Genomic DNA, 22,076 nt, shown 5'->3' with positions numbered 1-22,076 from the left:
CGTTAGAATTCACGTTTGTGTTCCTTTTTCTTTTAATTTTTTTTATATGGTTTTTGAGAGAATTCTTGGATCCTTAAGAAATCTTTAATTGATGGTAAAAATGATTTACCTTCCAGTTTAACCTATGATATTCTTTATGAAAAAGTAAGTTTGAAGCATCACAACTCATCCTATCATTAAGGTTTGAGTAAAATGCAACCCATTAATTGTGTTTATTTGCTTAATTTCATCATAAAGGATCCCATCAATAAAAAACAAGATACCATGAAGAGATTTAAAAGATTAATACAAGGGATTTAAAAGATATAAGTAAAATGTCACTTGGAATTATAATCTGGTGGTCTCTCTCTTCATTTATAAGCGAGACATCTTAGGTTGGATTTTCGCCAAAAGCGAATTTGAACCACATTATTACTAGTTCATTGTGGAGCTTAGCCCATTCCCCTTCCTCTTTAGTGTAGATAATATTGTTTGTTAAAAAAAAATAAGTTTAACACAAGGGATAAACATGAGAAAATTTAGACAAAAATATTATTTCTTCTTGTAGTCGAATTTTTCTTCAAATGTGCATTGAGATGATTTTTGCAAATGTATAGTTATTTATATTACTTCATTACAAAACGTTATTATTACTTTAAGCGACACTATCCATCACGACAGTGAATTAAAAAGAAATATTTTACCTATCACATCAATCCACAAGTAAAAGGCGGACCACAAACCAATAAGGCTTCTCTTTTTACGAGGGTTAGAGGCGGGGAGGGGAGGGGGGATGTCTACCACATCAATCCGCAATTAATAGATATATAATTTGTTTAGGAGCTTTTTTAAAATGGTTGAAAGAGCTTTTAGTAAAAATACTTATGAAACTAATATTTAGTAAAAATGCAAGTAAATCCTAGAAAAGTATTTGAAATGCTTTTGGAACTCCAAAATCTTTTTAATAAAAAAAAATTCAGTCATTTTAAAAACACTTTCAAATGAACTTATAATCTACCAATAATATTCTTTTGAAAAAAGTGTGTTTTTGTTAGAAATGATAATACTAATAAAATTTTATCAAAACAAAAATTATTTTCACCTTCAACAACACAAAACAGTTTTCTTTTATTTTTTAATCAAACATGCCTTAAAATTTGATCTATCAAATTATAACATTAAGTAAAACAAAAAGGTTTGGAGGAATTTACTCGGGTTTTCTTTTTGTTAAGAGCAAGTCCACTGGGGTGATGTCTCAATGGACCGGAGATCATTTAATTGCAATTGCCTCCCTCCCTTGCTCCAGCCCATGAGGTCGATTGGGCTCAGGGGAGGCGGGAATCCACAGCCCGAGAGTCTGAGGCGAGCTGATGCAAGACTGACGTCATGGTGATGTCAACCACGTTATAAAATTAATATAAAATTTTAATTTAAAAAAAGTAAAAAATTAATAATAATAAATTTTAAAAATGTAAAAAATCAATAAAAATCAGAATTTTTTTTTTAAAATTTGATTTAATTTCTATAAATATGTTATCATTATCTTCCAACTTACAACACAATTTTATATTTTCTCAAATACTTTAGGTTGTAATTTTTTATTTAATGATAAGTGGTACAACGAGACCGATTAAAAATTTTATCCGAAATTACAAATAAAATTATTTTTTTATTATTTTATAAAATAAAAAATATTTGTCACATCCCGGCCCGGGCGGGACCACTTCCCGGGCCCGACTCCACTACCGTAACACGATATTGTCCGCTTTGGGCTTACCATTCCCTCACGGTTTTGTTTTTGGGAACTCACGAACAACTTCCCAGTGGGTCACCCATCATGGGATTGCTCTAGCCCCCTTCTCGCTTAACTTCGGAGTTCCTACGGAACCCGAAGCCAGTGAGCTCCCAAAATGCCTCGTGCTAAGTAGGGATGGGAATATACATATAAGGATCACTCCCCTAGGCGATGTGGGATGTCACATATTAATATTTTATTGCCCATTGTCATGGCTATTCAGTTTACGGATGGATATGCAAAAGTCAATTATTGTTCATTAAAGGCAATTACTGTTCACTGGAGGCTATTCAATAGGAAGTTGCCCTATGGGGCCTTGATACGCTGGACTTGCTCTAATGGTAATTCAAAATTAGGGTTAATTTTGTATGCTGCCCAATTTCTAGGATGATTTCAAATTAGTCCTAACATTTTAAAATATTTTAACTAATTATCTAAAGTTTTGAAAAATAAATATCTATTAGTTCACTTGCATTTAGTGATGGCATGAATAAATATTAAACGTATTTTAACTCTAAAGTCATCTATAAAGATTTGAATCTTCAAATTGACGTTATTTAGCTAAAAAAATTTATGGTTTAACTTGGCTAAAATGAGTCAATTTGAGGAATTAAAACTAAAAAAACGTCTATTAGTGAAAACCAACTTTAGTATTTGTCCACCTCTTCATTTAATGCTAATAATGTCATAACTTAATGCTGGTAAAGTCTTCGGTGACCCACCAAATGTCTAATTTTAAAAACGTTAAGTAATTATATAAAATATTTTATAAAATTAAGACTAATTTAGAATATCAAAAAAAGTTGAGTAGGTTTTTTTTGTGCTTAATCCTAAAAATTACTGCATGACAAGTGGTGGTAGGCCCCGGTACCATCAGAGAGGGCAAGTTGAATGGGAAATGAATGTTGTCTTGGAGCACCGCTGTTACAGGGTCAAGTACTTGTACAGTTGTACTGGCTGCTACTGTATTCTGTCATTAGTGATTTCTTCATGTCAGAACTTTGGAGAGAGGATTCCTTTGTTTTTTTTTTTTTTTTTTTTTTTTTAGGATTTCAGAAATCCTTTAGTCACATTCGTTTATCGTACATATACATCATTTGATAAAAAATTATTATAATTGTTTTATTTAAAAGTAAATATAAATAGTAACTGATGAAAATTGACCACATAATGAATAATGAACATATATGATTGTTATAATAGTAATTGGTTAGACTTTTCAATTAGAATAGTTTCTAAGATTGTTATAACTCTTTATTTTAGTTTTTGAAATTTAAAATCGATGTAATTACTCCCTGAGTTTATCTTCCATTAATCATTTTTGTTCTTCCGTGAAAAACCTTCGTTAAAAGTACTTTTAATTTTTGTCAAATCATTTTGGCGCATTGTTGATGAAATTGAGAGTATTTTTGTTATTTTAGTCCTTATTTAACAAATATATTTCACGAAATGATCAAAATGACTGACAAATGACATACTTAGAAGCCACTTTTGTTGATTTTAATTATCAGAGATCAAAGTAGAGAGTTATGCTAATCTCAATAACTATTTTGGCTAAAATGCCAATTTTTTGTTGATATGCTATTTGTTTTCCTTATATCATCTATGATCAACACTGCGATGAAACACTTGATATGTTTGTCTATGAAAACTTAATTGAAAAATAAATGACAATGAGTTTAGTAGGCGGTCAAACAAACCAGTTGATCAAGAAAGATCAATAAACACTAAAACAATCCAATTTATTTGGGAAAGTTTTGAACCCCATGACAACCTGAATTCATAATCGACCTCCAATTATAATATGTAAACAAAAACTATTACAAATTCCTAAAAGGAGTTCTAAATTTGCTAGTCAAATAAAAATTGCTTAATACTACTTCCAACTATAATATACATAAAACGATATATTTGTACTAATGAATTTGGATAACTGCATAATCTCCGAATATAATAATTTAATTTGCTGTCCAAGAGAGTTGAACTTTGTACGAGCTTGGCTACCTGTCACCATATAGGTATCTGAAAGCGTGTTTGCATGCTGCGTATGCACTTGAATGTGATCCAAAATTCATGTATGCCATGATAGAACAAGATATAAGCATTTGAAATCTAATTGAAGTGTATTTGGAACATAATCCGTGTTTTGATGCTGCCATTTTTGAAATTAAAACTTAGCCTAATGCATGCATGGATGGAGTATTTGTGTTAATCATTTCTCTTCCCTAATCAATTTTCCAAAAAGAAATTGACTTATTAGATTAGTGTAAACAAACATTCACAAGCACATAAAATTTAAGGTTATAGTATTAGTACCAATTACACGTAAACACGCGCACCTGCTTATCAAGGATGATTATGCTAATGTTGAATAATTAATGAGACAATTAGCATGATTAGGAGACATGGCATGTGCCCCTCCAACTTGTAGATTTGATCTCATTAAACATGTAACTTTTCTTCTTTAGTGGGTCTGAGTTGGGGAGTCCAAACAATTGATAGTTTCAAATAATTGGATTTGCCATTTACAAGCCCTAGTGGATTTCTGCTGTTTATAGTGTTTTATTACCTTTTATAGATCCAAGTTCCCAATTTTGACCAAGAAAGTGTTTCGGCCGTTTGGGCAAAAGGAGCAATTGGTTCAACTTTTGGTGCTAAATTCAACACTCATTTCCGTCATGGGCTGCTAAGGCTCAAGTTAAAGCGATGGACAACTCATGTTAGTGTAAGAAGAGTGGGATCAATCTTATCTATAAGTTGAAAATTCATAGTCGTGAGGAGGGAAATCGAACATAACTTCGAGTGAAAGAACAAATACTCAATCATTTGAGTGCCGTGTGTCTTGAAAAATGAATCAAGGCAGAAGAAACAAAAGGGCAAGAGACAAAAATATGATTAATCTTAAGTAAAGGATTAACTAGTTCCATTATTAATTTAATTCAGACTTTATTTATTGAATTAATCATAAATTACAATGGAGAATCCACACTATTGTAGACTTGTAATGTGTCGGCAAACACAAAAAAAAATCAAAATTAATTCCATTACTCATTTCAAGTTAGTAAGCATGCCATGACAGGCTTTCACACTGTTGAAAGCAATACACAATAATCATATTCAACTTGTAAATGTTATAAAACTTTCTATTTGTTAGAGAACATAAAACCAAACAAAATGCCCCAACAAATTGGATATGAAAATTCAAAAGGACAAACAAAAAACGTGAACCAAAATGCACACTAAGTATAACTCCAACCGCCCAACCTATATCTCCTAATCTCACAAACCACAAAGAACACATATATATACAAAGACACATGCAATGATCTCCCATCAACACTCACTTATATATATAAACACAAACATATTTACTTCCTTCCAATATATGTACTCAATCCATTAATAACTGCATATCATACAAAATTTCCTGAACAAGATCTCCCATGATCAAGCTTTCGATCTCTCGTCCCACTGCATTAACGTCCTCGTCCATCAAGCCGGACCAAGGACCTGATCCAAGATCCCGGGCGGCCATATCATCGAGTGAGTAACAGGATACATTAGTTGGAGGATATAGGCATTCGCAGATGATTCGCCACACACAATTCAACAACTTCTTGCCACGTAATGGTGGCAGCGCAGAGGAGTTGATCATTTTTCTCCGGAAGTTTGACATGCTTATTGGTGGTCCGAGAACTGTTGAAAGAGCTTCGTTCAACAAATCGCGTAACACCTTGTGATTTACCATCTCATTGTGATCTGTTGCTGAAGGATCTTGCTTGTTGGCCAAGTTTTTATACGATTCTTCCACTTCTTCGAACACTGAGTTGCTGATTGGTTTCGCAAATGTGTCCCATCTCGATAGTGATTTATCAAATGATCCATCGTACAAACCAGAAACGACAAGCAAATCTCGTATGTAAACCTCTGCTGGGTTGTCTAACCTAGCCATTTCAGACTCAACCGCTTCCTCAACTTTAATCCCCTCAGGCTCATTAGACTCGAGTTGGTTCAATTGCCTTCGTAGCTCTGTAGAATCGATGTTTGACAATTAGATGATTATTCACGTGTCAGTTTATACTCTGGAATTATATGCATCTTGATAACAACAAAATTGGGAACGACGCAGCAGTCAGGTATGCTACATAAACACAGGCACATATACGCCTATACAGTCGCATAAAACAAATTTGGGTAGGCTGTTTACTAAGCATGTATGCGTTCATGCTATCAACGCATTTGTCATGGCAGAACAAAACATGTACAGAAAGCATTCAAAGAAACATACGTACCACTCAGATTATCGCTGATGTCCCTAAAAGCCTGTGGCACGATACCATCTTCTCGTGGAGTTGCACTCGGAGTTGATATTGGACTAAGATAATCAGTTGGCCTCCAGAACTCTTCCCGAGCAGTGCTGCATACAGATGCAGGACTAGGAGGCACCTCGGTGAAATTATCCTAAGACAACAAAGGAAGATCTTAAGATAAATATAAATTGAACCCTCTACATAATGAATAATTCTCAGTAAAATGAATAGATCAGATAAAGTATCTGCTTACATGTCTCTCTCCAGAGTTCGTAATCACTGTTGGCCCGCTCATGATATCCTTCATAGGATACCGTTCAGTATGACGTGATTCGGGAACTGATTGATTTTTTTTGCCAAAAAGTCTCCCCCTAAGCATAAAACTGTATCGGAGATTGGAAACTTTTTCTTTAAAATTAAACCTTTCTTTCTTCTGATGTTTCATCTCCATGGACACAGGTCCAATGCCTTCATGCTTCCTCTGAATGTGAGCACCGGTTAAAACATGACGGTCCTCCAGAAGAAGTTTCCCAAAAGATGTTCCGGGTACTGGGGCGGATAAGGACCTAATGAGGTTTCTAGGGGACAACTCTCTATCAAGCACTTCATCTCCATGTGATCCATGTCTGAATGATCTTGTGTTTTCATGTTCATCTTTCACTACTCCCCTTTCCCTTTCGTAGTCTAATGCAGATAACCTAGATCTCCCGGAAACTAATGAAGGATCATGAAGTTCTGTTTCTATTTTTGAAACATTTCTCAGTCTCCCTAACAAAATTCTTTTAGTATCTCTATGCATAAATTCCGGGGAACCTGACGCATTGAACTGCATTTCGGTTCTGTATGATCTTGTCGATTCTGATCTCAGCAAATTCATGCCAAGGTCCCTAGTCACACTTTCCCTGACCTGGTTTGCAATGTGTCGAGCAATCTGCTTTCGAGATGATGGCTGTTCGCTAAACGGGGTCTCAATTCCACTTCCTCGGACAACAGAACCCCTTTTATGCATTTTCCCTTGCAGCTCGCATCTTAGTTGTTCTTTCACCTCCTCGAGAAAATCTTCTATGCCACCTTTCCTCTCTAGAGTGTTTGAAGAACCTGTCCAAGCCTCTTCATGGTTGCAAAGTCTATCGGGACCAGGTCTTAAGATAACTATCCTTGTAGGAGGAGAAGACGCGTCGAATGACTCAAATCTCTTCTTAGAACTCACCAGGGACGATTGCTCAAAGTCTAAGCTCATGGTTCTTCTGCTTCTTGAAGAAAAAGATCCCTTCTGCTCAGCTGGGAATAATTCCGAAAACTCATTTCCTCGATGCTGCAAATCACTTTCTTCATGTGAGATTTCTTTTACTGCGTGATCCTTACGTTCTAAAGTTGTCTGAGTTGTTCTATGTCCTGAAACTGCCATCTTTTCCTCGTTGAGGTCGCTATCAATTTCGTGAAACCTTGAGCATTCCCTAAACCTGGAAGCTTGCCATGCTTCAAATTCTTTCTTGAACTTTTGTAGTTCCTTCTCTTGAGGATGTTCTCTACGCCTTGGATTTTCGATTTTCTGGTCATCGCTCCACCTAGTGGCATCTCTGTCATTACTGTGGTAATAAGAATCAAGATCTATCTGCTTGGAGGAATTTAAGTTAGAAGAGACGCGACCGACTGAGCTCCTTCCCTTCATTTCCTTCTTTGAAGACTTCGTTCTCCTATTTTCTCCTTTTTCTTCCACAACTGCAGATTTTGGTTCCACTGGCAACATATCCATCCCCATCAGTCGGGCCACGATGTTTGGTGCATTTTGTCTGGTACTCGAATGTTTGGATATTTCCTCATTAATCAATTTCTTCATTGAACTTTCCAATGGATTATTCTTTCTAGACCAGTTTTCTTCAACCTGATACATGTAATGAAAATTCATCAAAACTAAAATACGATGAGCGAGAGCGATAGGGGGAGAGATGACTCAAAAATTCTGATGTGATGAAATTTGGTAGAAGAAAACACAATATGAGAATGGCGTTAATATATAAAGCAAGATCACTGATATCTACAAGAAATCAGATTCTGCTAATGCAACAACCGAAAACTCCACATCTTCATAGCTAAGAGAGCACAGAATCCACAGAAATTAGCCACCCTAGGCCACAGGACAAGCTACAAGAAGGCATGTGATGAAACATTACCGGCAAATCTCCGGTGTCACAATAGCTCTGAGGCTCTACCTGCATCTCCAGGCTATTTCTTGGAGCATCAAGGCCTGCAATATGTACAAAACAACCTACTTCATCAGCTGAATAAGCAAATTGACACAAACAACTCAACTGTTCAAGTTATTTTCATTCGTCAGCGGAGAGATACAAAGTTTTTTTCTCAGTTATTGTTCGAAAGAGAATTTATTCGTGTCATCCACAAACTTCCTAAATTTTCTTGTTGCGCAGAGAGAAAAGTAAAAACTCACCGCCATCATGCTTCTTATGTGTAAAAAGCTTTCTGGCCATGCTGCCCTGGTTGAAATCAAAAAGGTGCGATAAGCCTCCCATGCAGCCACTGGATCTACCAGAAGGATGTCATTCCCTTTTCCACTTCTCTATATCTCACCCCATTCGTACCCGAATCAAACGCCTTTTATACACCGAAAGAACACGGTGACACCGCAACAACCGGATATAACCTGCAAAATGAAGAAAGCCTGAATTTCACTTGCTGATCAACAGCCATTTGATTAAATAAACTGATGTAGGTCCATCACATATGGACCAACCAAAAGTTTTCTCCTTGTGGATTATTTATCACTACAGAAAGCAGACTTTACAGCAAAATATACAAAAGTTGTTGAAATAATGGAGCAATAATTAAACAGGAATTCAATATCTCAGCTGCATTTCCTGCAACCAAAAGGTTAAGAACCTAGAGAGAGAGAGAGAGAGAGAGAGATGGTAAATCTAATCCCAACAAAATTAATCAGGTGCAAAAATATAGAAAAACCAAATTAACAAGCAATAGAATTTAGCATTTTCATAAATGCACATTTTCTGAAACCACACCACCCAAATCAGTTTGAAACGGAAATGATTCTTGCACTCTCATTTTCTCTCCATGCACTCCTCAAATTAATTAAAACAAAATCAATGGACAGAAACAAGTGGAGAAGCGCGGAGGATAGGAGAAAACGAGAGTGCGAAAATCACTACCCTTTGACTAAACAGGCAAAAACATGAAAGAATTAAACTTTTGAATTCAAAACCATTAAACACAGAAAACCCAGAAACAGTTTAGCTCTGAGAAATGCAGGGAGCCAAAGAAGCCAAAAATCCTGAACTCAAAGTACAGCACTTTTCTTACCGTTTTCTGGGCTTGTTTTCTCGGCAACCAAACACGCCAACTGGGCTTCTGACGCTGCTGGAGACCAGCAGGAATGTCAGGTTTCAGAAAGCGAACTATGATTCGCGATGGAATTATATGGGAACAGTGAATGGGAAATTTTAGGACGATGGAGAAAAAGTCTTTTTCCTGCTGCAAACAGAAGCGAGAGAGATTTCGGAAAGGGAAAAACAAGAAGGCATAGGGAAATTCAAAGATACGAGGGAGGAAATTGAGTACGATTGGATCGTTTGATAAAATAATGGTAAAAATATCTTGAATGATTAGAATAATGTGGAACAGAGAAAGGAACTGCCTTGGTATTGCTGGAACGGAATAAACGACCAGAAAGGAAAGGTTCCATCTTCTACCACGTCTTCACTAAAATTGGCCAAATTAAAAATACGACGCCTAATAGGTTAAATAGTTATAATTTATAACACCGAAATTATTTTGACATTTAAGTCTAAATTTTCAGTAATATTTTAGTCTTATTTACATTTCTCTTTCTGGCCGAGACTAATAACGCAGCCATGTGCCTAGTTCGACACAAAAGTATTCCAAGTATTATAGTCTAATGGTTTTTAAACTTCATTAATAAGTAAAAGATTTTAGGTTTGACATACTTAAATGTTTGATACCTAATTATTATCTTAGTTAGAACATCGTTGGTTAAAGAAGTACGGCATATAAGTGATCAACTACACAATCGAGTGCCAGTTAAATAGTGATCTTAATACGTTATTCTTGCTAAACAACTAATTGTTGACAGCTCAACGAGAGTTTCTTTTAGTTAGTTACCGTATGCACATGTTAGAGGTTTATGGCTTAAGTGGTTGGAGCATTTACTCATGTACTCGAGATTCACATGTTAGGTTTTTGGCTCAAGTCATATGAAAATAGAAATAGTGCATGCAGCTTACAGTGTGAACAAATGAATGTCTCCTAACGTACACGACACTTCATACATGTCAATTTTTCTTAGTTCAGTTCCGTCTCCAATCATCTTACGTGAAAATCAGGGCACAAAATGTGTTAAACACAGGTAGAATTATTTTCCAGACAAATAATTGGTGGCACCTTCCACGAATGGGTTTATGTACTTTATGAATTTCTCAAGTTTAGAAATTTAGGTAACTCAAAAAATTAAACAAAAATAAATAAAAGGCATTGCCAAAGTAGACATTAACCATGTGCATTGGTAGCATCTAGTCTATATAGCTTGACTTTATATACAAATTGCTCGGTCCACAAAATTGAATGTGACAACTATTAAGTGGCACCACCTATTTATTAATATTTACCAAATCTCTTCAAAATTACAAATTAGAAAATTAGAAATATTCTCTCGTCTTCTTGCTAGCCTTAGCCAGTCATTTTCCTACTCCTTTGTCATTTATTAGATATTCCATATTTTTTGTTACAATTCCCCTTCACATCACCCAAAACAGTAAAAGAAAGAATTAAATACATTTTATACTTTTCACATTGCACCCGAAAATTAAATTTTGTACAATTTTTGTTTGTTTGGATATCTAATCTTTTATTAAATTGATGATTTTTTTAATTTTTGTTAATACTAGCATATGGGCATACACAAAGTGTGTGAGAAAATTTTTTTTTTTTATTTTTGAAATAGAAGGAGAGAGGAAATGAGTGATAGATAACGTGGGAGAGAGAATTTTTTTTTTTTAAATTAGAGATATGTTAGGATTACATGCAGGTGAGACTTTGAAAAAAAAAAAACAAAATTTGGTTGTGTGAAATTACATTTATGCCCCACATTTCTTATTCATGTTATGTTTTAATTAGAGGGTTAAACTGATAATTTCATAAGATTTTAATCAACAATGAGTGTTTTATTAATTAGTAGAGATAATAAAAATGTGACTTTTACGTTAACTAGCTCATATATATATTTCTTATGTTTATCATATCATCAATTTAAATAAAAAATTAAATAATGAATCAAACGAAAGGCATAAATTTGATACATTTCAAAATTTTATGTTGAAATAAGAGAAATTAAAACGTCTCGATCCATCATGAATATTACCACAAATTTAAAGTGTGAAATATAGTTAATCCGAAAAGATACGATGGAAATTAGAAAAATAAGAAAGAAAAAAAACCAGAAAACTGTCGTTGTCTCACGTAACGAACAGCTCAGAGACAATTGCTTTTGAGGCGCACGATACCTCCATTTGGCGCCATATTAAACGGCCTTTAATACCATCATATCAGAAGAAGAAAAAAATAAGAAAAGGAATGTGTTATGCATTTTTATATTTGTTTTTTATTCTTCTGCTGCGTGCATCTGGCTGGCCTTTTCCAACCGTCACGCTCGAGATTGCGCGTCTGATTTGTTTGGCAGCGAGCAGCGAGCGTTGCCTAGTCCCGCCGATTAATTGCTCTGCAAGATGAAAGCCCCAGTTTTAAGCCCAGCCAATTTCTTATTATTCTAGTTCACTACTATTAAGAGCAATTCCACTTGGTCGTCTGAATACCCTTGGTCGAATTGTGATCCAATAGCAATCACTATTCATAATCACGTTGAACTGAGGGTATTTTTGTCAAATCAACATTTACACTTGAATTGTTGGTTTCTTCAATTTGAGGAGGCTTTTCACGGAATGACCAAAATATTTGACAGTGGACAATCTTATGGAGCATTTCTATTGACTTTAAATTTCAAGGACCAAAGTGAGAAGTTATGTCAATTTCAATGACTATTTTGACCAAAAAGCCAAAATAGTATGTTATGCTTATTTAATGGCTCAAGATTATGAAAGTCTTCATACGTCATTTGTAATCGTATGACAGAATTTTCCTTATTAATAAATCATAAGACATACACACCAAGAGCATAAGTTAAAGGCAAACCATTGGCAATTCTACTCCTTGTCCAATACTTGACAACTCTATGTCCTATATGTATATACTCTACATGACCCAAAGAAACATTCAATATGCAATGTTTTGGACTAGTATTTTTTAGTTTAATTTATTTGCTTCACTTGACCAATATTATTATATCAAACAAGATATCATTTTCCTTTTTAGCCATAAAAATTTAAAAAAAAAAAAAAAAAAAAAAAAAAGCAAAAAGTGATAGGAAAGCTAAGCTAACATGTTAGAAGCTCCAACTCATGAGATGAGATGATGGGTTTAGCCGTTCAAGTGGGGCATATGTGTGTGTGTGTGTGTGTCTATTTATATATATATATATATATATATATATATATATATATATATTGAGCCACAAAGCATAAGGCACCCTCTTTCGTTCCATGCAATGATGTTGACTGCGCATTGTCATGTGCCTCAAAGCTTAAGCCTCCACATGACAAAATGAGATGAAAGCGTGGCTCAATTATAGAGCTTTTAGGCGACTAAAAGGGTCGCCCAAAATACCAAGTTGGGGGGCCAAAGGTTTTGCCAAATTTTCAACACAACCCACCTGGCATTCTCAAATCAACTTTGACACCTTGTTTGGAGGTGTTAAAGTCGAACCACCTTTCATTATTTGGGGCAGCTCTCCGACATTATGGAGAGATTACCGGGCGAGAATTTCAATGTCACGTCGCATGTTTGCTTAAGAAACACATTGAGAAATTTCCTGCATTTAAATTCCACACGAGTCTACTGTGGTACCACGAGTGCATCAGAGTACTCATTGCGTGTTCTTGGCTAGATGGGGACCTTGACACCGAAGTTCTCTGTCAAATGTTAAATTTTTATGTGTATCCATAACACAATACCACAAGGCGGCACACTACATGTACAGTATAAGTGGATATGTCCCACTTCTATATTACGATACGTGATGTACTGCCTTGTGTTTCAAGTATATTAAAAAATCTATTGTACCATATATTATCTCGTTTATAAACACATGACCTTCTGGTGGTAATTGGGCTTCTGGTTAGCCCATGTCATGTTTGGGCTTTGCATTGGTATACAAGACCGCAAACTATCTCAAGTATGCAGACATGGGCCCAATTGGTGTCCGGCTTCTGGCCCCGAGCAACCGTGTGTGTTACTACAAAACTTGATGATTGTGTTAGGTGTGGAAATCTTATTCAGCGGATATGCAAAGTTGTTGGATATGCTCAACAAGTTTTGAATTATTAGGTTCAATGGCTTTAGGATATGCTTGGATTGAAAAAAAGAAAAGAACAAAAAAATCATCCTTTTATAGAAAATAAAAATTTCTCTAAAAAGGGTAAACTATCCTTTCATAGAAATATATATTGCATACTTTTTTTGAGTTGTCAATGATGAATATTGGTAGCTAGAAAATTTTGAAAATTTATCATTTTAAACTAGTCTATTAACATGCAAATTTACTTATTGACAGTTGCAACAATTTTCTTATAGTAATAACGACTAGTTAGCTATTAGATAATTTGTGTTGCGACTGTCATGAATCTCGAGTTCCAACTTAATGAGAAAAAAAACATTGATTGCTCTTTGACATGTCAACGTTCTACTAGTTGGCTTTCTTTTCCGTCTCAAAACTCGAGACTCATCTTTGTTCGTATCCTTCATACTTACCGTGATGCCTAAACAAGTAATTTGCATTAAAAAAAAGTATAATATTGGACTTTCATAAAAATAGCGTTATCCCATAAATTTTGAAATCACAAAACGGATTCTTTAATATTTTCTGCATGGCCTCTCTGTACATTGACGACCAGTTAAAGCTAATTTTTCCACTTTTTAGATTCATTAACAAATCTTACGAAAGCTGGATATCAGCTCTTAACCTTCAGAGTTTTTTCATGGATTCTCGTGCCTGACCGACCGTCTAAAACTCATCTTCCTCCCTACCATATTGGTCGGATTTCATTTTCTCCAGATTAGTTGCAGAGGTTTAACTTTACAATATCCATTAAATTTTTACGTAACCAGATTAAAGTTCAGTCTGCCATATCCATATTCCCGAAAACTCATATTCTTACTTTCCATATTAATTGAATTTCATTTTCTCTAGGTCTATTGCACATGTTTAACTTTACAACAACCGCTTAATTTTTACAATAATCAAACTAAAATCTAGTCTGCCATATTCACGTCCTAAAAATAACTCTAAATTATTAAAATTCGATCCATCATTTCTTCATCAAAATCTACACACACAAAAAATTCAATAGGTTACTAAAAATCATTGCACCTAAGCACTATGAATCTCTTGATTTGAACAAAAATAAAAATTGAAAAAATATAGGGATTTTCCCTCCTTGTTTTCCATAAAAGAGCGACACTTGGGCCAAAAGTTCCATCTTCCCGCCTATACGTGTTCATCCGTACTCGGTTCAAACGGCAATAAATACACCCAGGTAGAGAGAGAGAGAGAGAGAGAGAGAGAGAGAGAGAGAGCATCAGTCATTCAGTCCTACTCTCTCTCTCCTCTGTTCTGTCCGCGTTCTCTGAATTCTAGGGTTTCGCTGGCGATTAGGGGGGAAATGGGTTCCACCGCGGCAGCTGAGGCAGCGGAAGCAGCGGCGGTCTTGGAGACCAAAGGTGCCAATGGGGCTAAGCCACCGGCTTCTGCTTCCTCAGGTATTTTAATCCCTAATTTACCCCTGTGATTCTTGTTCTTTCGATGCTTTTAGATTATATGAGTCTAATGGTTTATTGATTTTGGGTTAAAATTTTGACTGCAATTTTGTTGTGCTGTGAATTTATGATAATGGGTTGTAATTATGGGGTTTTTGATTTAGATTGCCCTTTTGGTTAAATTATGCATTTGTGATGTTATATCATTAACCCCATACGGTTTCTTTTGATTTCAAAATTTTGACTGCTATTTTTCGTGTTGTGAATTTATTAATTTGGGGGTTTTAAGGTTCGTTTGGAATTGCTTTGAAAATGATTGAAAGCAGTTTTAGTGAAAGTGATATTGAGTTCTAAAAGCATTTAAAGTTATTTTTGGAAGAAGCATCAAATATGTGTTTATTGAAGGAATCACTTTATGTGTTTTTCTAGAATCCACTTGGATTTTTATCAAGGATTGATTTCAAAACATTTTCATTAAAAGTGCTTTCAGCCATATAAAAAAGGTTTTCAATGATCCCTTAGATTTGAACTGTTATTAAATTATGAATTTCTGTTGTTGGATTTTTGGTCCAACAATGGATTTATTTTTTAACAAGCGATATTGTAGAAGGGGGAAATTGAACTCGAGACCTTGGGTGCAAGGGTTCAAAGATGTTGGATTTTTGGATTTTTTTTTTAAAAGGTTTTTACCACCCCTTTTATTGGATTGGGAGTTTATGATTATGGGTTATACTTATGGGGTTTTTAGATTTAGGCTGCCTCTTGTTAAATTATGAATTGTAAGGTTGGAATTTTGTCTATGGTAATTTTTCTTAAAAATGTTTTGGACTGCCCCCTTTATTGTATTATGAATTTAGATTATGGTTTTAAGGTTTTGACTGCCATTTTATTGTATAGTGAATTTGTGGTCATGGATTTATGCTTATGGTTTTTCACGTTTTCGATGCCATGTCATCGTGTTAAAGAATTATGAACAATGGTTTACATTTATGGGTTTTTTAGTTTACTGTCATCATATTATATCATGAATCTGTAAATATGATTTATGATTATGAATTTTCAATTTTTCACTAACCTTTTACGGTATTATGAGTTTATTATGATGGTTTCAGCCAAAGGCTACGTGCTTTCTCATGATTTTGTTTGCTTAAATTTCTGTTTCTGCTTTGGATTTGATCCAGTTTCCTAATCAATTTAGAGGATTAGTACATGGATCCTCCTCCTTCATTGTCTTGGGCATACATATGTCTAGGTTCTGGCAAATCTTGGCCTGGGTCTTGATTTCACTTTTCAGTTAGCTTGTCATTCTTTTGCCTAATTTCTCTAATTTTACTTTTGTGATAGGAATGACGAAGAAGAAGAAGAAGGGCAATCCAGCTTCCCAAAAGGCTGCACCTACCGGCTCCAAAACTAAGAAGCGAAATTTGCCTCAGACCACTGAAGAGCCTTCCAGGTCTCGGAAAATGCCCAAGCGGGCTGCTGCATGTACAGACTTTAAGGAGAAGTCTGTTCACATTTCTGAAAAGTCTAATCTTATTGAAAGCAAGAAGGATAGAGTAGTTGATCAAGAAACTGATGCTATACTCCTGACTTCTGGCAAGGACCAAGATGCGGCACGCCCAAACAGACGGCTGACTGATTTTATTGTGCATGATGAAAGTGGGTTACCCCAGCCCGTTGAGATGTTGGAAGTTGCTGACATGTTTATATCTGGTACTATATTGCCTCTCAATAAAAGTTCTGACAAGGACAAGGAAAGAGGTGTTAGATGTGAAGGTTTTGGGCGAATAGAATCTTGGAACATCTCTGGTTATGAAGAGGGCTCTCCTGTGATATGGCTCTCAACTGATGTTGCTGATTATGATTGTCGTAAACCTGCCAGCTCCTATAGGAAATACCATGATCAATTCTTTGAGAAAGCGCGTGCTTGCATAGAGGTTTACAAAAAGCTGTCAAAATCCAAATCTGACACTACTCTTGATGAATTACTTGCTGCCATTGCTCGATCAATGAGTGGAACCAAATTCTTTTCTGGTACTGCAGCTATCAAAGAATTTGTTATATCTCAAGGCGAGTTTATCTATGATCAACTGGTAGGTTTGGAGGAAACATCAAAGAAGAATGATCTGCCGTTTACAGAGCTGCCTGTTCTTGCTGCCCTTAGAGATGAGAGCAGAAAGTGTGGAAGTTTTGTGCAATCAAAACCGGCAACTTCAAGTGGAACTCTAAAGATTGGTTTGGAAGTTATAGGTGGAGAGGATGGACTGATTTCAGCTGGTTCATCCATAGTTGAAGCTGAGGAAAATGAGGATGTAAAGTTGGCAAGACTTTTGCAAGAAGAAGAGTACTGGAAGTCAATGAAACAGAAAAAACGTCAGGGCTCTGCCCCTGGGTCGAGCAAATACTACATCAAAATTAATGAAGATGAGATTGCCAATGATTATCCTCTACCTGCTTATTACAAGAATTCCATTGAAGAAACTGACGAGTTCATAGTTTTTGACAATGACTATGATATCTTAAATGTTGATGACCTTCCTCGAAGCATGCTTCATAATTGGTGTCTATACAATTCAGATTCAAGATTGATTTCGTTGGAACTTCTTCCAATGAAACCTTGTGCAGACATTGATGTTACCATTTTCGGGTCGGGGGTTATGACTGGAGATGATGGAAGCGGCTTTTTTCTTGATTCTGATGGTTCTTCAAGTGGTCCAGGAGCAAAGGATGCTGATGGAATGCCGATTTACTTGAGTGCAATAAAGGAGTGGATGATTGAATTGGGAGCATCAATGATCTCAATATCAATCCGAACAGATTTGGCCTGGTATAGACTTGGACAGCCATCTAAGCAGTATGCTCTGTGGTATGAACCAATTCTAAAAACAGCAAAGATTGGTAGAAGCATAATCACTTTGCTCAAAGAGCAAAGTCGAGTAGCACGGCTTTCTTTTGCAGAGGTCATTAAGAGATTATCAGGGTTTCCAAAGGACCACTCTGCGTACATTTCTTCTGATCCAGCATTTGTTGAGAGATATGTGGTTGTCCATGGACAGATAATACTGCAACTGTTTTCAGAATTTCCTGATGCGCAGATTAAAAAGTGTCCATTTGTGGTTGGACTTACAAAGAAAATGGAGGAGAGACACCATACTAAGTGGTTGGTAAAGAAGAAGAAGGTTGTGCAGAAGAGTGGATCAAACTTGAACCCGAGGGCATCCATGGGACCTGTGGTTTCCAAGAAGAAGGCAATGCGGGCTACAACAACAAGGCTGATCAACAGAATCTGGGGGGAGTACTATTTAAAGTACTCTCCAGAAGATCCGAATGAGGAGGAAGCTAATGGTGAAAAGAAAGAGGAGGAAGTTGAAGAAGAGGAGGATAAGGAGGACATAGAAGAGGATGATGATGAAGAGAACGATAATGCAGCAGCAGCGGAACAAGCCCAGAAGCCTAGTTCAATTTCAAGACAAACTAAATCATGCTCCAACAAGAAGGAGATTCTGTGGGATGAGGAGCCCGTAGGCACAACATGTTCTGGCGAAGCTCTTTATATGCATGCCAGTCTTCATGGAGATGAAATTTCTGTTGGTGGTGCAGTCTTGGTAGAACTTGATGGATCAGATGAACTTCCTGCCATTTATTATGTGGAGTATATGTATGAAACAAGAAATGGAAGCAAAATGTTTCATGGGAGATTGATGGAACGAGGATCTCAGACTGTTCTTGGCAACACTGCCAACGAGAGGGAGGTATTTTTGACAAATGAGTGCACGAACTTGGCATTAAAGGTTGTTAAAGAGACAGCAGTTGTGGATATCAAATTATTGCCGTGGGGGCATCAGTACAGGAAGGAGAATGAGGAAGCTAGCCGAAAAGACAGAGAAAGGACAGAAGATAGGAAGAAGAAGGGATTGCCAACTGAATATTACTGTAAAAGCTTGTATTGCCCTGGAGAAGGTGCATTCTTTAGCCTTTCCCGTGATACCATGGGTCTGGGTTCTGGTACTTGCAACTCTTGCAAAGTGAACGAAGCTGAGGAGGCCAAGGAGATTTTTAAAGTGAATTCATCAAAGACTGGTTTTGTATACAGGGGAGCCGAGTACTCAGTTCATGATTATGTCTATTTAAGACCCCATTTGTTTTCTACTGAAAGGATGGAAACTGAAACTTTCAAGGCTGGTAGGAATTTGGGACTGAGAGCTTATGTTGTGTGTCAAGTGCTGGAGATAATTGGTACGAAGGAATCTAAACGACCTGGACCAGAATCTACCCAGGTTAAAGTGAGAAGATTTTTCAGACCTGAGGACATTTCGGTTGAGAAGGCATACTGTTCTGATATTAGAGAGGTCTACTACAGTGAAGAAACACACCTTGTGACTGTTGATGATATAGAAGGAAAATGTGAAGTTAGAAAGAAGAGCGATCTTCCAGTATGCAATGCTTCTGTCACTTTCGAGCATATCTTCTTCTGTGAGTATCTGTATGATCCTTCTAATGGGTCTATCAAGCAGTTGCCGGCGACCACCAAACTGAGGTACTCAACAGGAGGAGGTGATGCGGAATCTAGGAAGAGGAAGGGGAAAATCAAAGAAGGAGAACATGTTTCAGAAGTTGAGAAACAGAGAGCTGATGCTGAGCAGAAACGTCTAGCCACATTAGATATATTTGCCGGATGTGGTGGCTTGTCTGAAGGGCTGCGTCAGGCTGGCATTTCATTAACCAAGTGGGCAATTGAGTATGAAGAGCCTGCTGGTGATGCTTTCAAACTGAACCATCCCGAGTCACTGGTGTTTATCAATAACTGCAATGTGATCTTAAGGGCTGTAATGGAGAAATGTGGGGATATAGATGATTGCATCTCAACTTCTGAAGCTGCTGAATTGGCTAAAGCACTTGATGAGAAGGTTAAGAATGATCTGCCACTGCCATGGCAAGTGGATTTCATCAACGGAGGACCTCCATGCCAGGGTTTCTCTGGAATGAATAGGTTCAACCAAAGCACTTGGAGTAAAGTTCAGTGTGAAATGATTTTGGCATTCTTGTCCTTTGCTGACTACTTCCGGCCAAAATATTTCCTCCTGGAGAATGTGAGGAACTTTGTGTCTTTCAACAAAGGACAGACATTCCGTCTGACTCTGGCTTCACTTCTTGAGATGGGTTACCAGGTGAGGTTTGGTATTCTGGAAGCTGGAGCTTATGGAGTTTCCCAGTCACGGAAGCGAGCATTCATATGGGCAGCTGCGCCCGATGAGATTCTCCCAGAGTGGCCAGAGCCAATGCATGTCTTTGGTGTACCAGAGTTGAAGATCAATTTGTCAGGGAACTCATATTATGCTGCTGTTGGAAGTACTGCAGGCGGAGCCCCTTTCCGTTCCATAACTGTCAGAGATACAATTGGAGATCTCCCAGCTGTAGGAAATGGAGCATCCAAGGTCAATCTGGAGTACGAAAGTGACCCCATCTCATGGTTCCAGAAGAAAATGCGAGGGGAGATGGCTGTTCTGACTGATCACATTTCGAAAGAAATGAATGAGCTGAATCTCATTCGCTGCCAGAGGATTCCAAAGCGGCCAGGTGCTGATTGGCAATGCCTTCCAGACGAAAAGGTGAAGCTCTCTACTGGACAGATTGTTGACTTAATCCCGTGGTGCCTGCCCAACACGGCCAAGCGCCACAATCAGTGGAAGGGCCTGTTCGGAAGGCTTGACTGGGAAGGCAACTTCCCAACCTCCATCACAGATCCCCAGCCAATGGGAAAGGTGGGAATGTGCTTCCACCCTGACCAGGACAGAATTCTGACAGTTCGGGAATGCGCTCGGTCTCAAGGATTCAGGGATAGTTACCAGTTTTCGGGCAACATTCTTCACAAGCACAGGCAGATTGGAAATGCAGTTCCTCCTACTTTGGCCTATGCGTTGGGACGAAAACTCAAGGAAGCAGTGGACAGCAAGAACAAGGCAGAGGAGTAGTTCGTGGTCGTGTTTTTCTATGTTGTAGAAATATGTTGTTCCATTTCGTTGCCGAAAAACCACAGTTGTCTTTCATATTTTTATATGCTCTGGCTGTTTACTTGGCCTTTGAACTTGTAGATTTCAATTTCAATACACAGAAGCAATTTACATGAAGGAAAACTTTATTTGAAATCATATAACCTCTTTTTATACCAATCAGGGCTGGTCCAGAGATTTTTGAGGCTCGGGGCAACGTAAAAAAATGTGCCCTCATTTCATATATAAAAAAAAAAAAAAAATTCACATGTAAAACATCAATAAAATTATATTTAGAAAAACATTTCAAACTCAATAATTTAGAAATATGGAATAATTAATTTATTTTGTATCAAGAGAAGGAAACTAAAAAACTTCGCGCTTTCAAGTAGATAAAATATGAGTTTTGTTTTCCATTTGAACTTTTAAAGTGTTTTTGTATAAATTGTGAGTTGTTTTTTCTTATTTACTAAATTCGTCAATATAAGACTAAAAAAATATTAATGTTTTTGAGTCTTTAAGGATATGTATAAGTAATGAATGAACACTAAATTAAACCTTTTGATGACACGTAATATTATTTGCAAATTTAGTCTACGCATTATTTTTTGCTGAAAATTAGACTTGAATTGGAACAGATATTTAAAAATAGCAACCCACATAGCTACTAGGTAGTAAAAAATTTGTAAAAATTGAAAAAAATAAGCATGCATATAGTATTTCGAACTTAGAACCTCTCGTTAATTTTAAAACAAAAATCATTGCTTCTAATTAAACTTCTTGATCATTTAGCCAAATTTATAAATTTATACTGTTATGAAAAGAAATTTGTAAAAATTGAAATGTAAATAAGCACACATGATGTTTTGAACTTAAGATCTCTTCATTCATTTTAAACAATAAAACCACCAGTTCTAGTTAAATTTCTTTGTCACTAAGTCAAATTTTTATAATCTTATAAAAACATATATAAATATATAACTCTAATAATTTTGGTGCCCCCAATTTTTTTGGGCCCTGGACGGTCACCCTGCCCGTACTAGGCCTAGACCGTTCCTGATACCAATTTTACTCTCCACATTCATATTA

The 22,076-nt window shown here is 36.5% G+C and overlaps 2 protein-coding genes across 2 annotated transcripts; one reads left to right on the top strand and one right to left on the bottom strand.

Annotated features, from left to right (window-relative positions):
* Positions 1–4,888: 4,888 nt before the first annotated feature.
* Positions 4,889–9,866, bottom strand: LOC137747707 (uncharacterized). Its single transcript, XM_068487870.2, has 6 exons — positions 9,418–9,866; positions 8,534–8,746; positions 8,259–8,332; positions 6,338–7,969; positions 6,067–6,235; positions 4,889–5,803 (listed from the first exon to the last, which is right to left on the bottom strand). The coding sequence occupies exons 2-6, from the start codon at positions 8,613–8,615 to the stop codon at positions 5,166–5,168; spliced, it is 2,595 nt and encodes an 864-aa protein (XP_068343971.2). The 5' UTR covers positions 8,616–8,746; positions 9,418–9,866; the 3' UTR covers positions 4,889–5,165.
* Positions 9,867–14,640: 4,774 nt separating this feature from the next.
* LOC137746595 (DNA (cytosine-5)-methyltransferase 4-like) lies at positions 14,641–21,131 on the top strand. The gene is made up of 2 exons (XM_068486611.2): positions 14,641–15,000; positions 16,342–21,131. The coding sequence occupies exons 1-2, from the start codon at positions 14,904–14,906 to the stop codon at positions 20,967–20,969; spliced, it is 4,725 nt and encodes a 1,574-aa protein (XP_068342712.2). The 5' UTR covers positions 14,641–14,903; the 3' UTR covers positions 20,970–21,131.
* Positions 21,132–22,076: the final 945 nt, after the last annotated feature.

Source organism: Pyrus communis, chromosome 15 (genome assembly GCF_041283825.1).
Source record: "Pyrus communis isolate YQ-2024b chromosome 15, ASM4128382v1, whole genome shotgun sequence".
Taxonomy (NCBI): Eukaryota; Viridiplantae; Streptophyta; class Magnoliopsida; order Rosales; family Rosaceae; genus Pyrus; species Pyrus communis.
The sequence above is the reverse complement of the archived record's forward strand: the minus strand, read 5'-3'. Positions and strand labels throughout refer to the sequence as shown.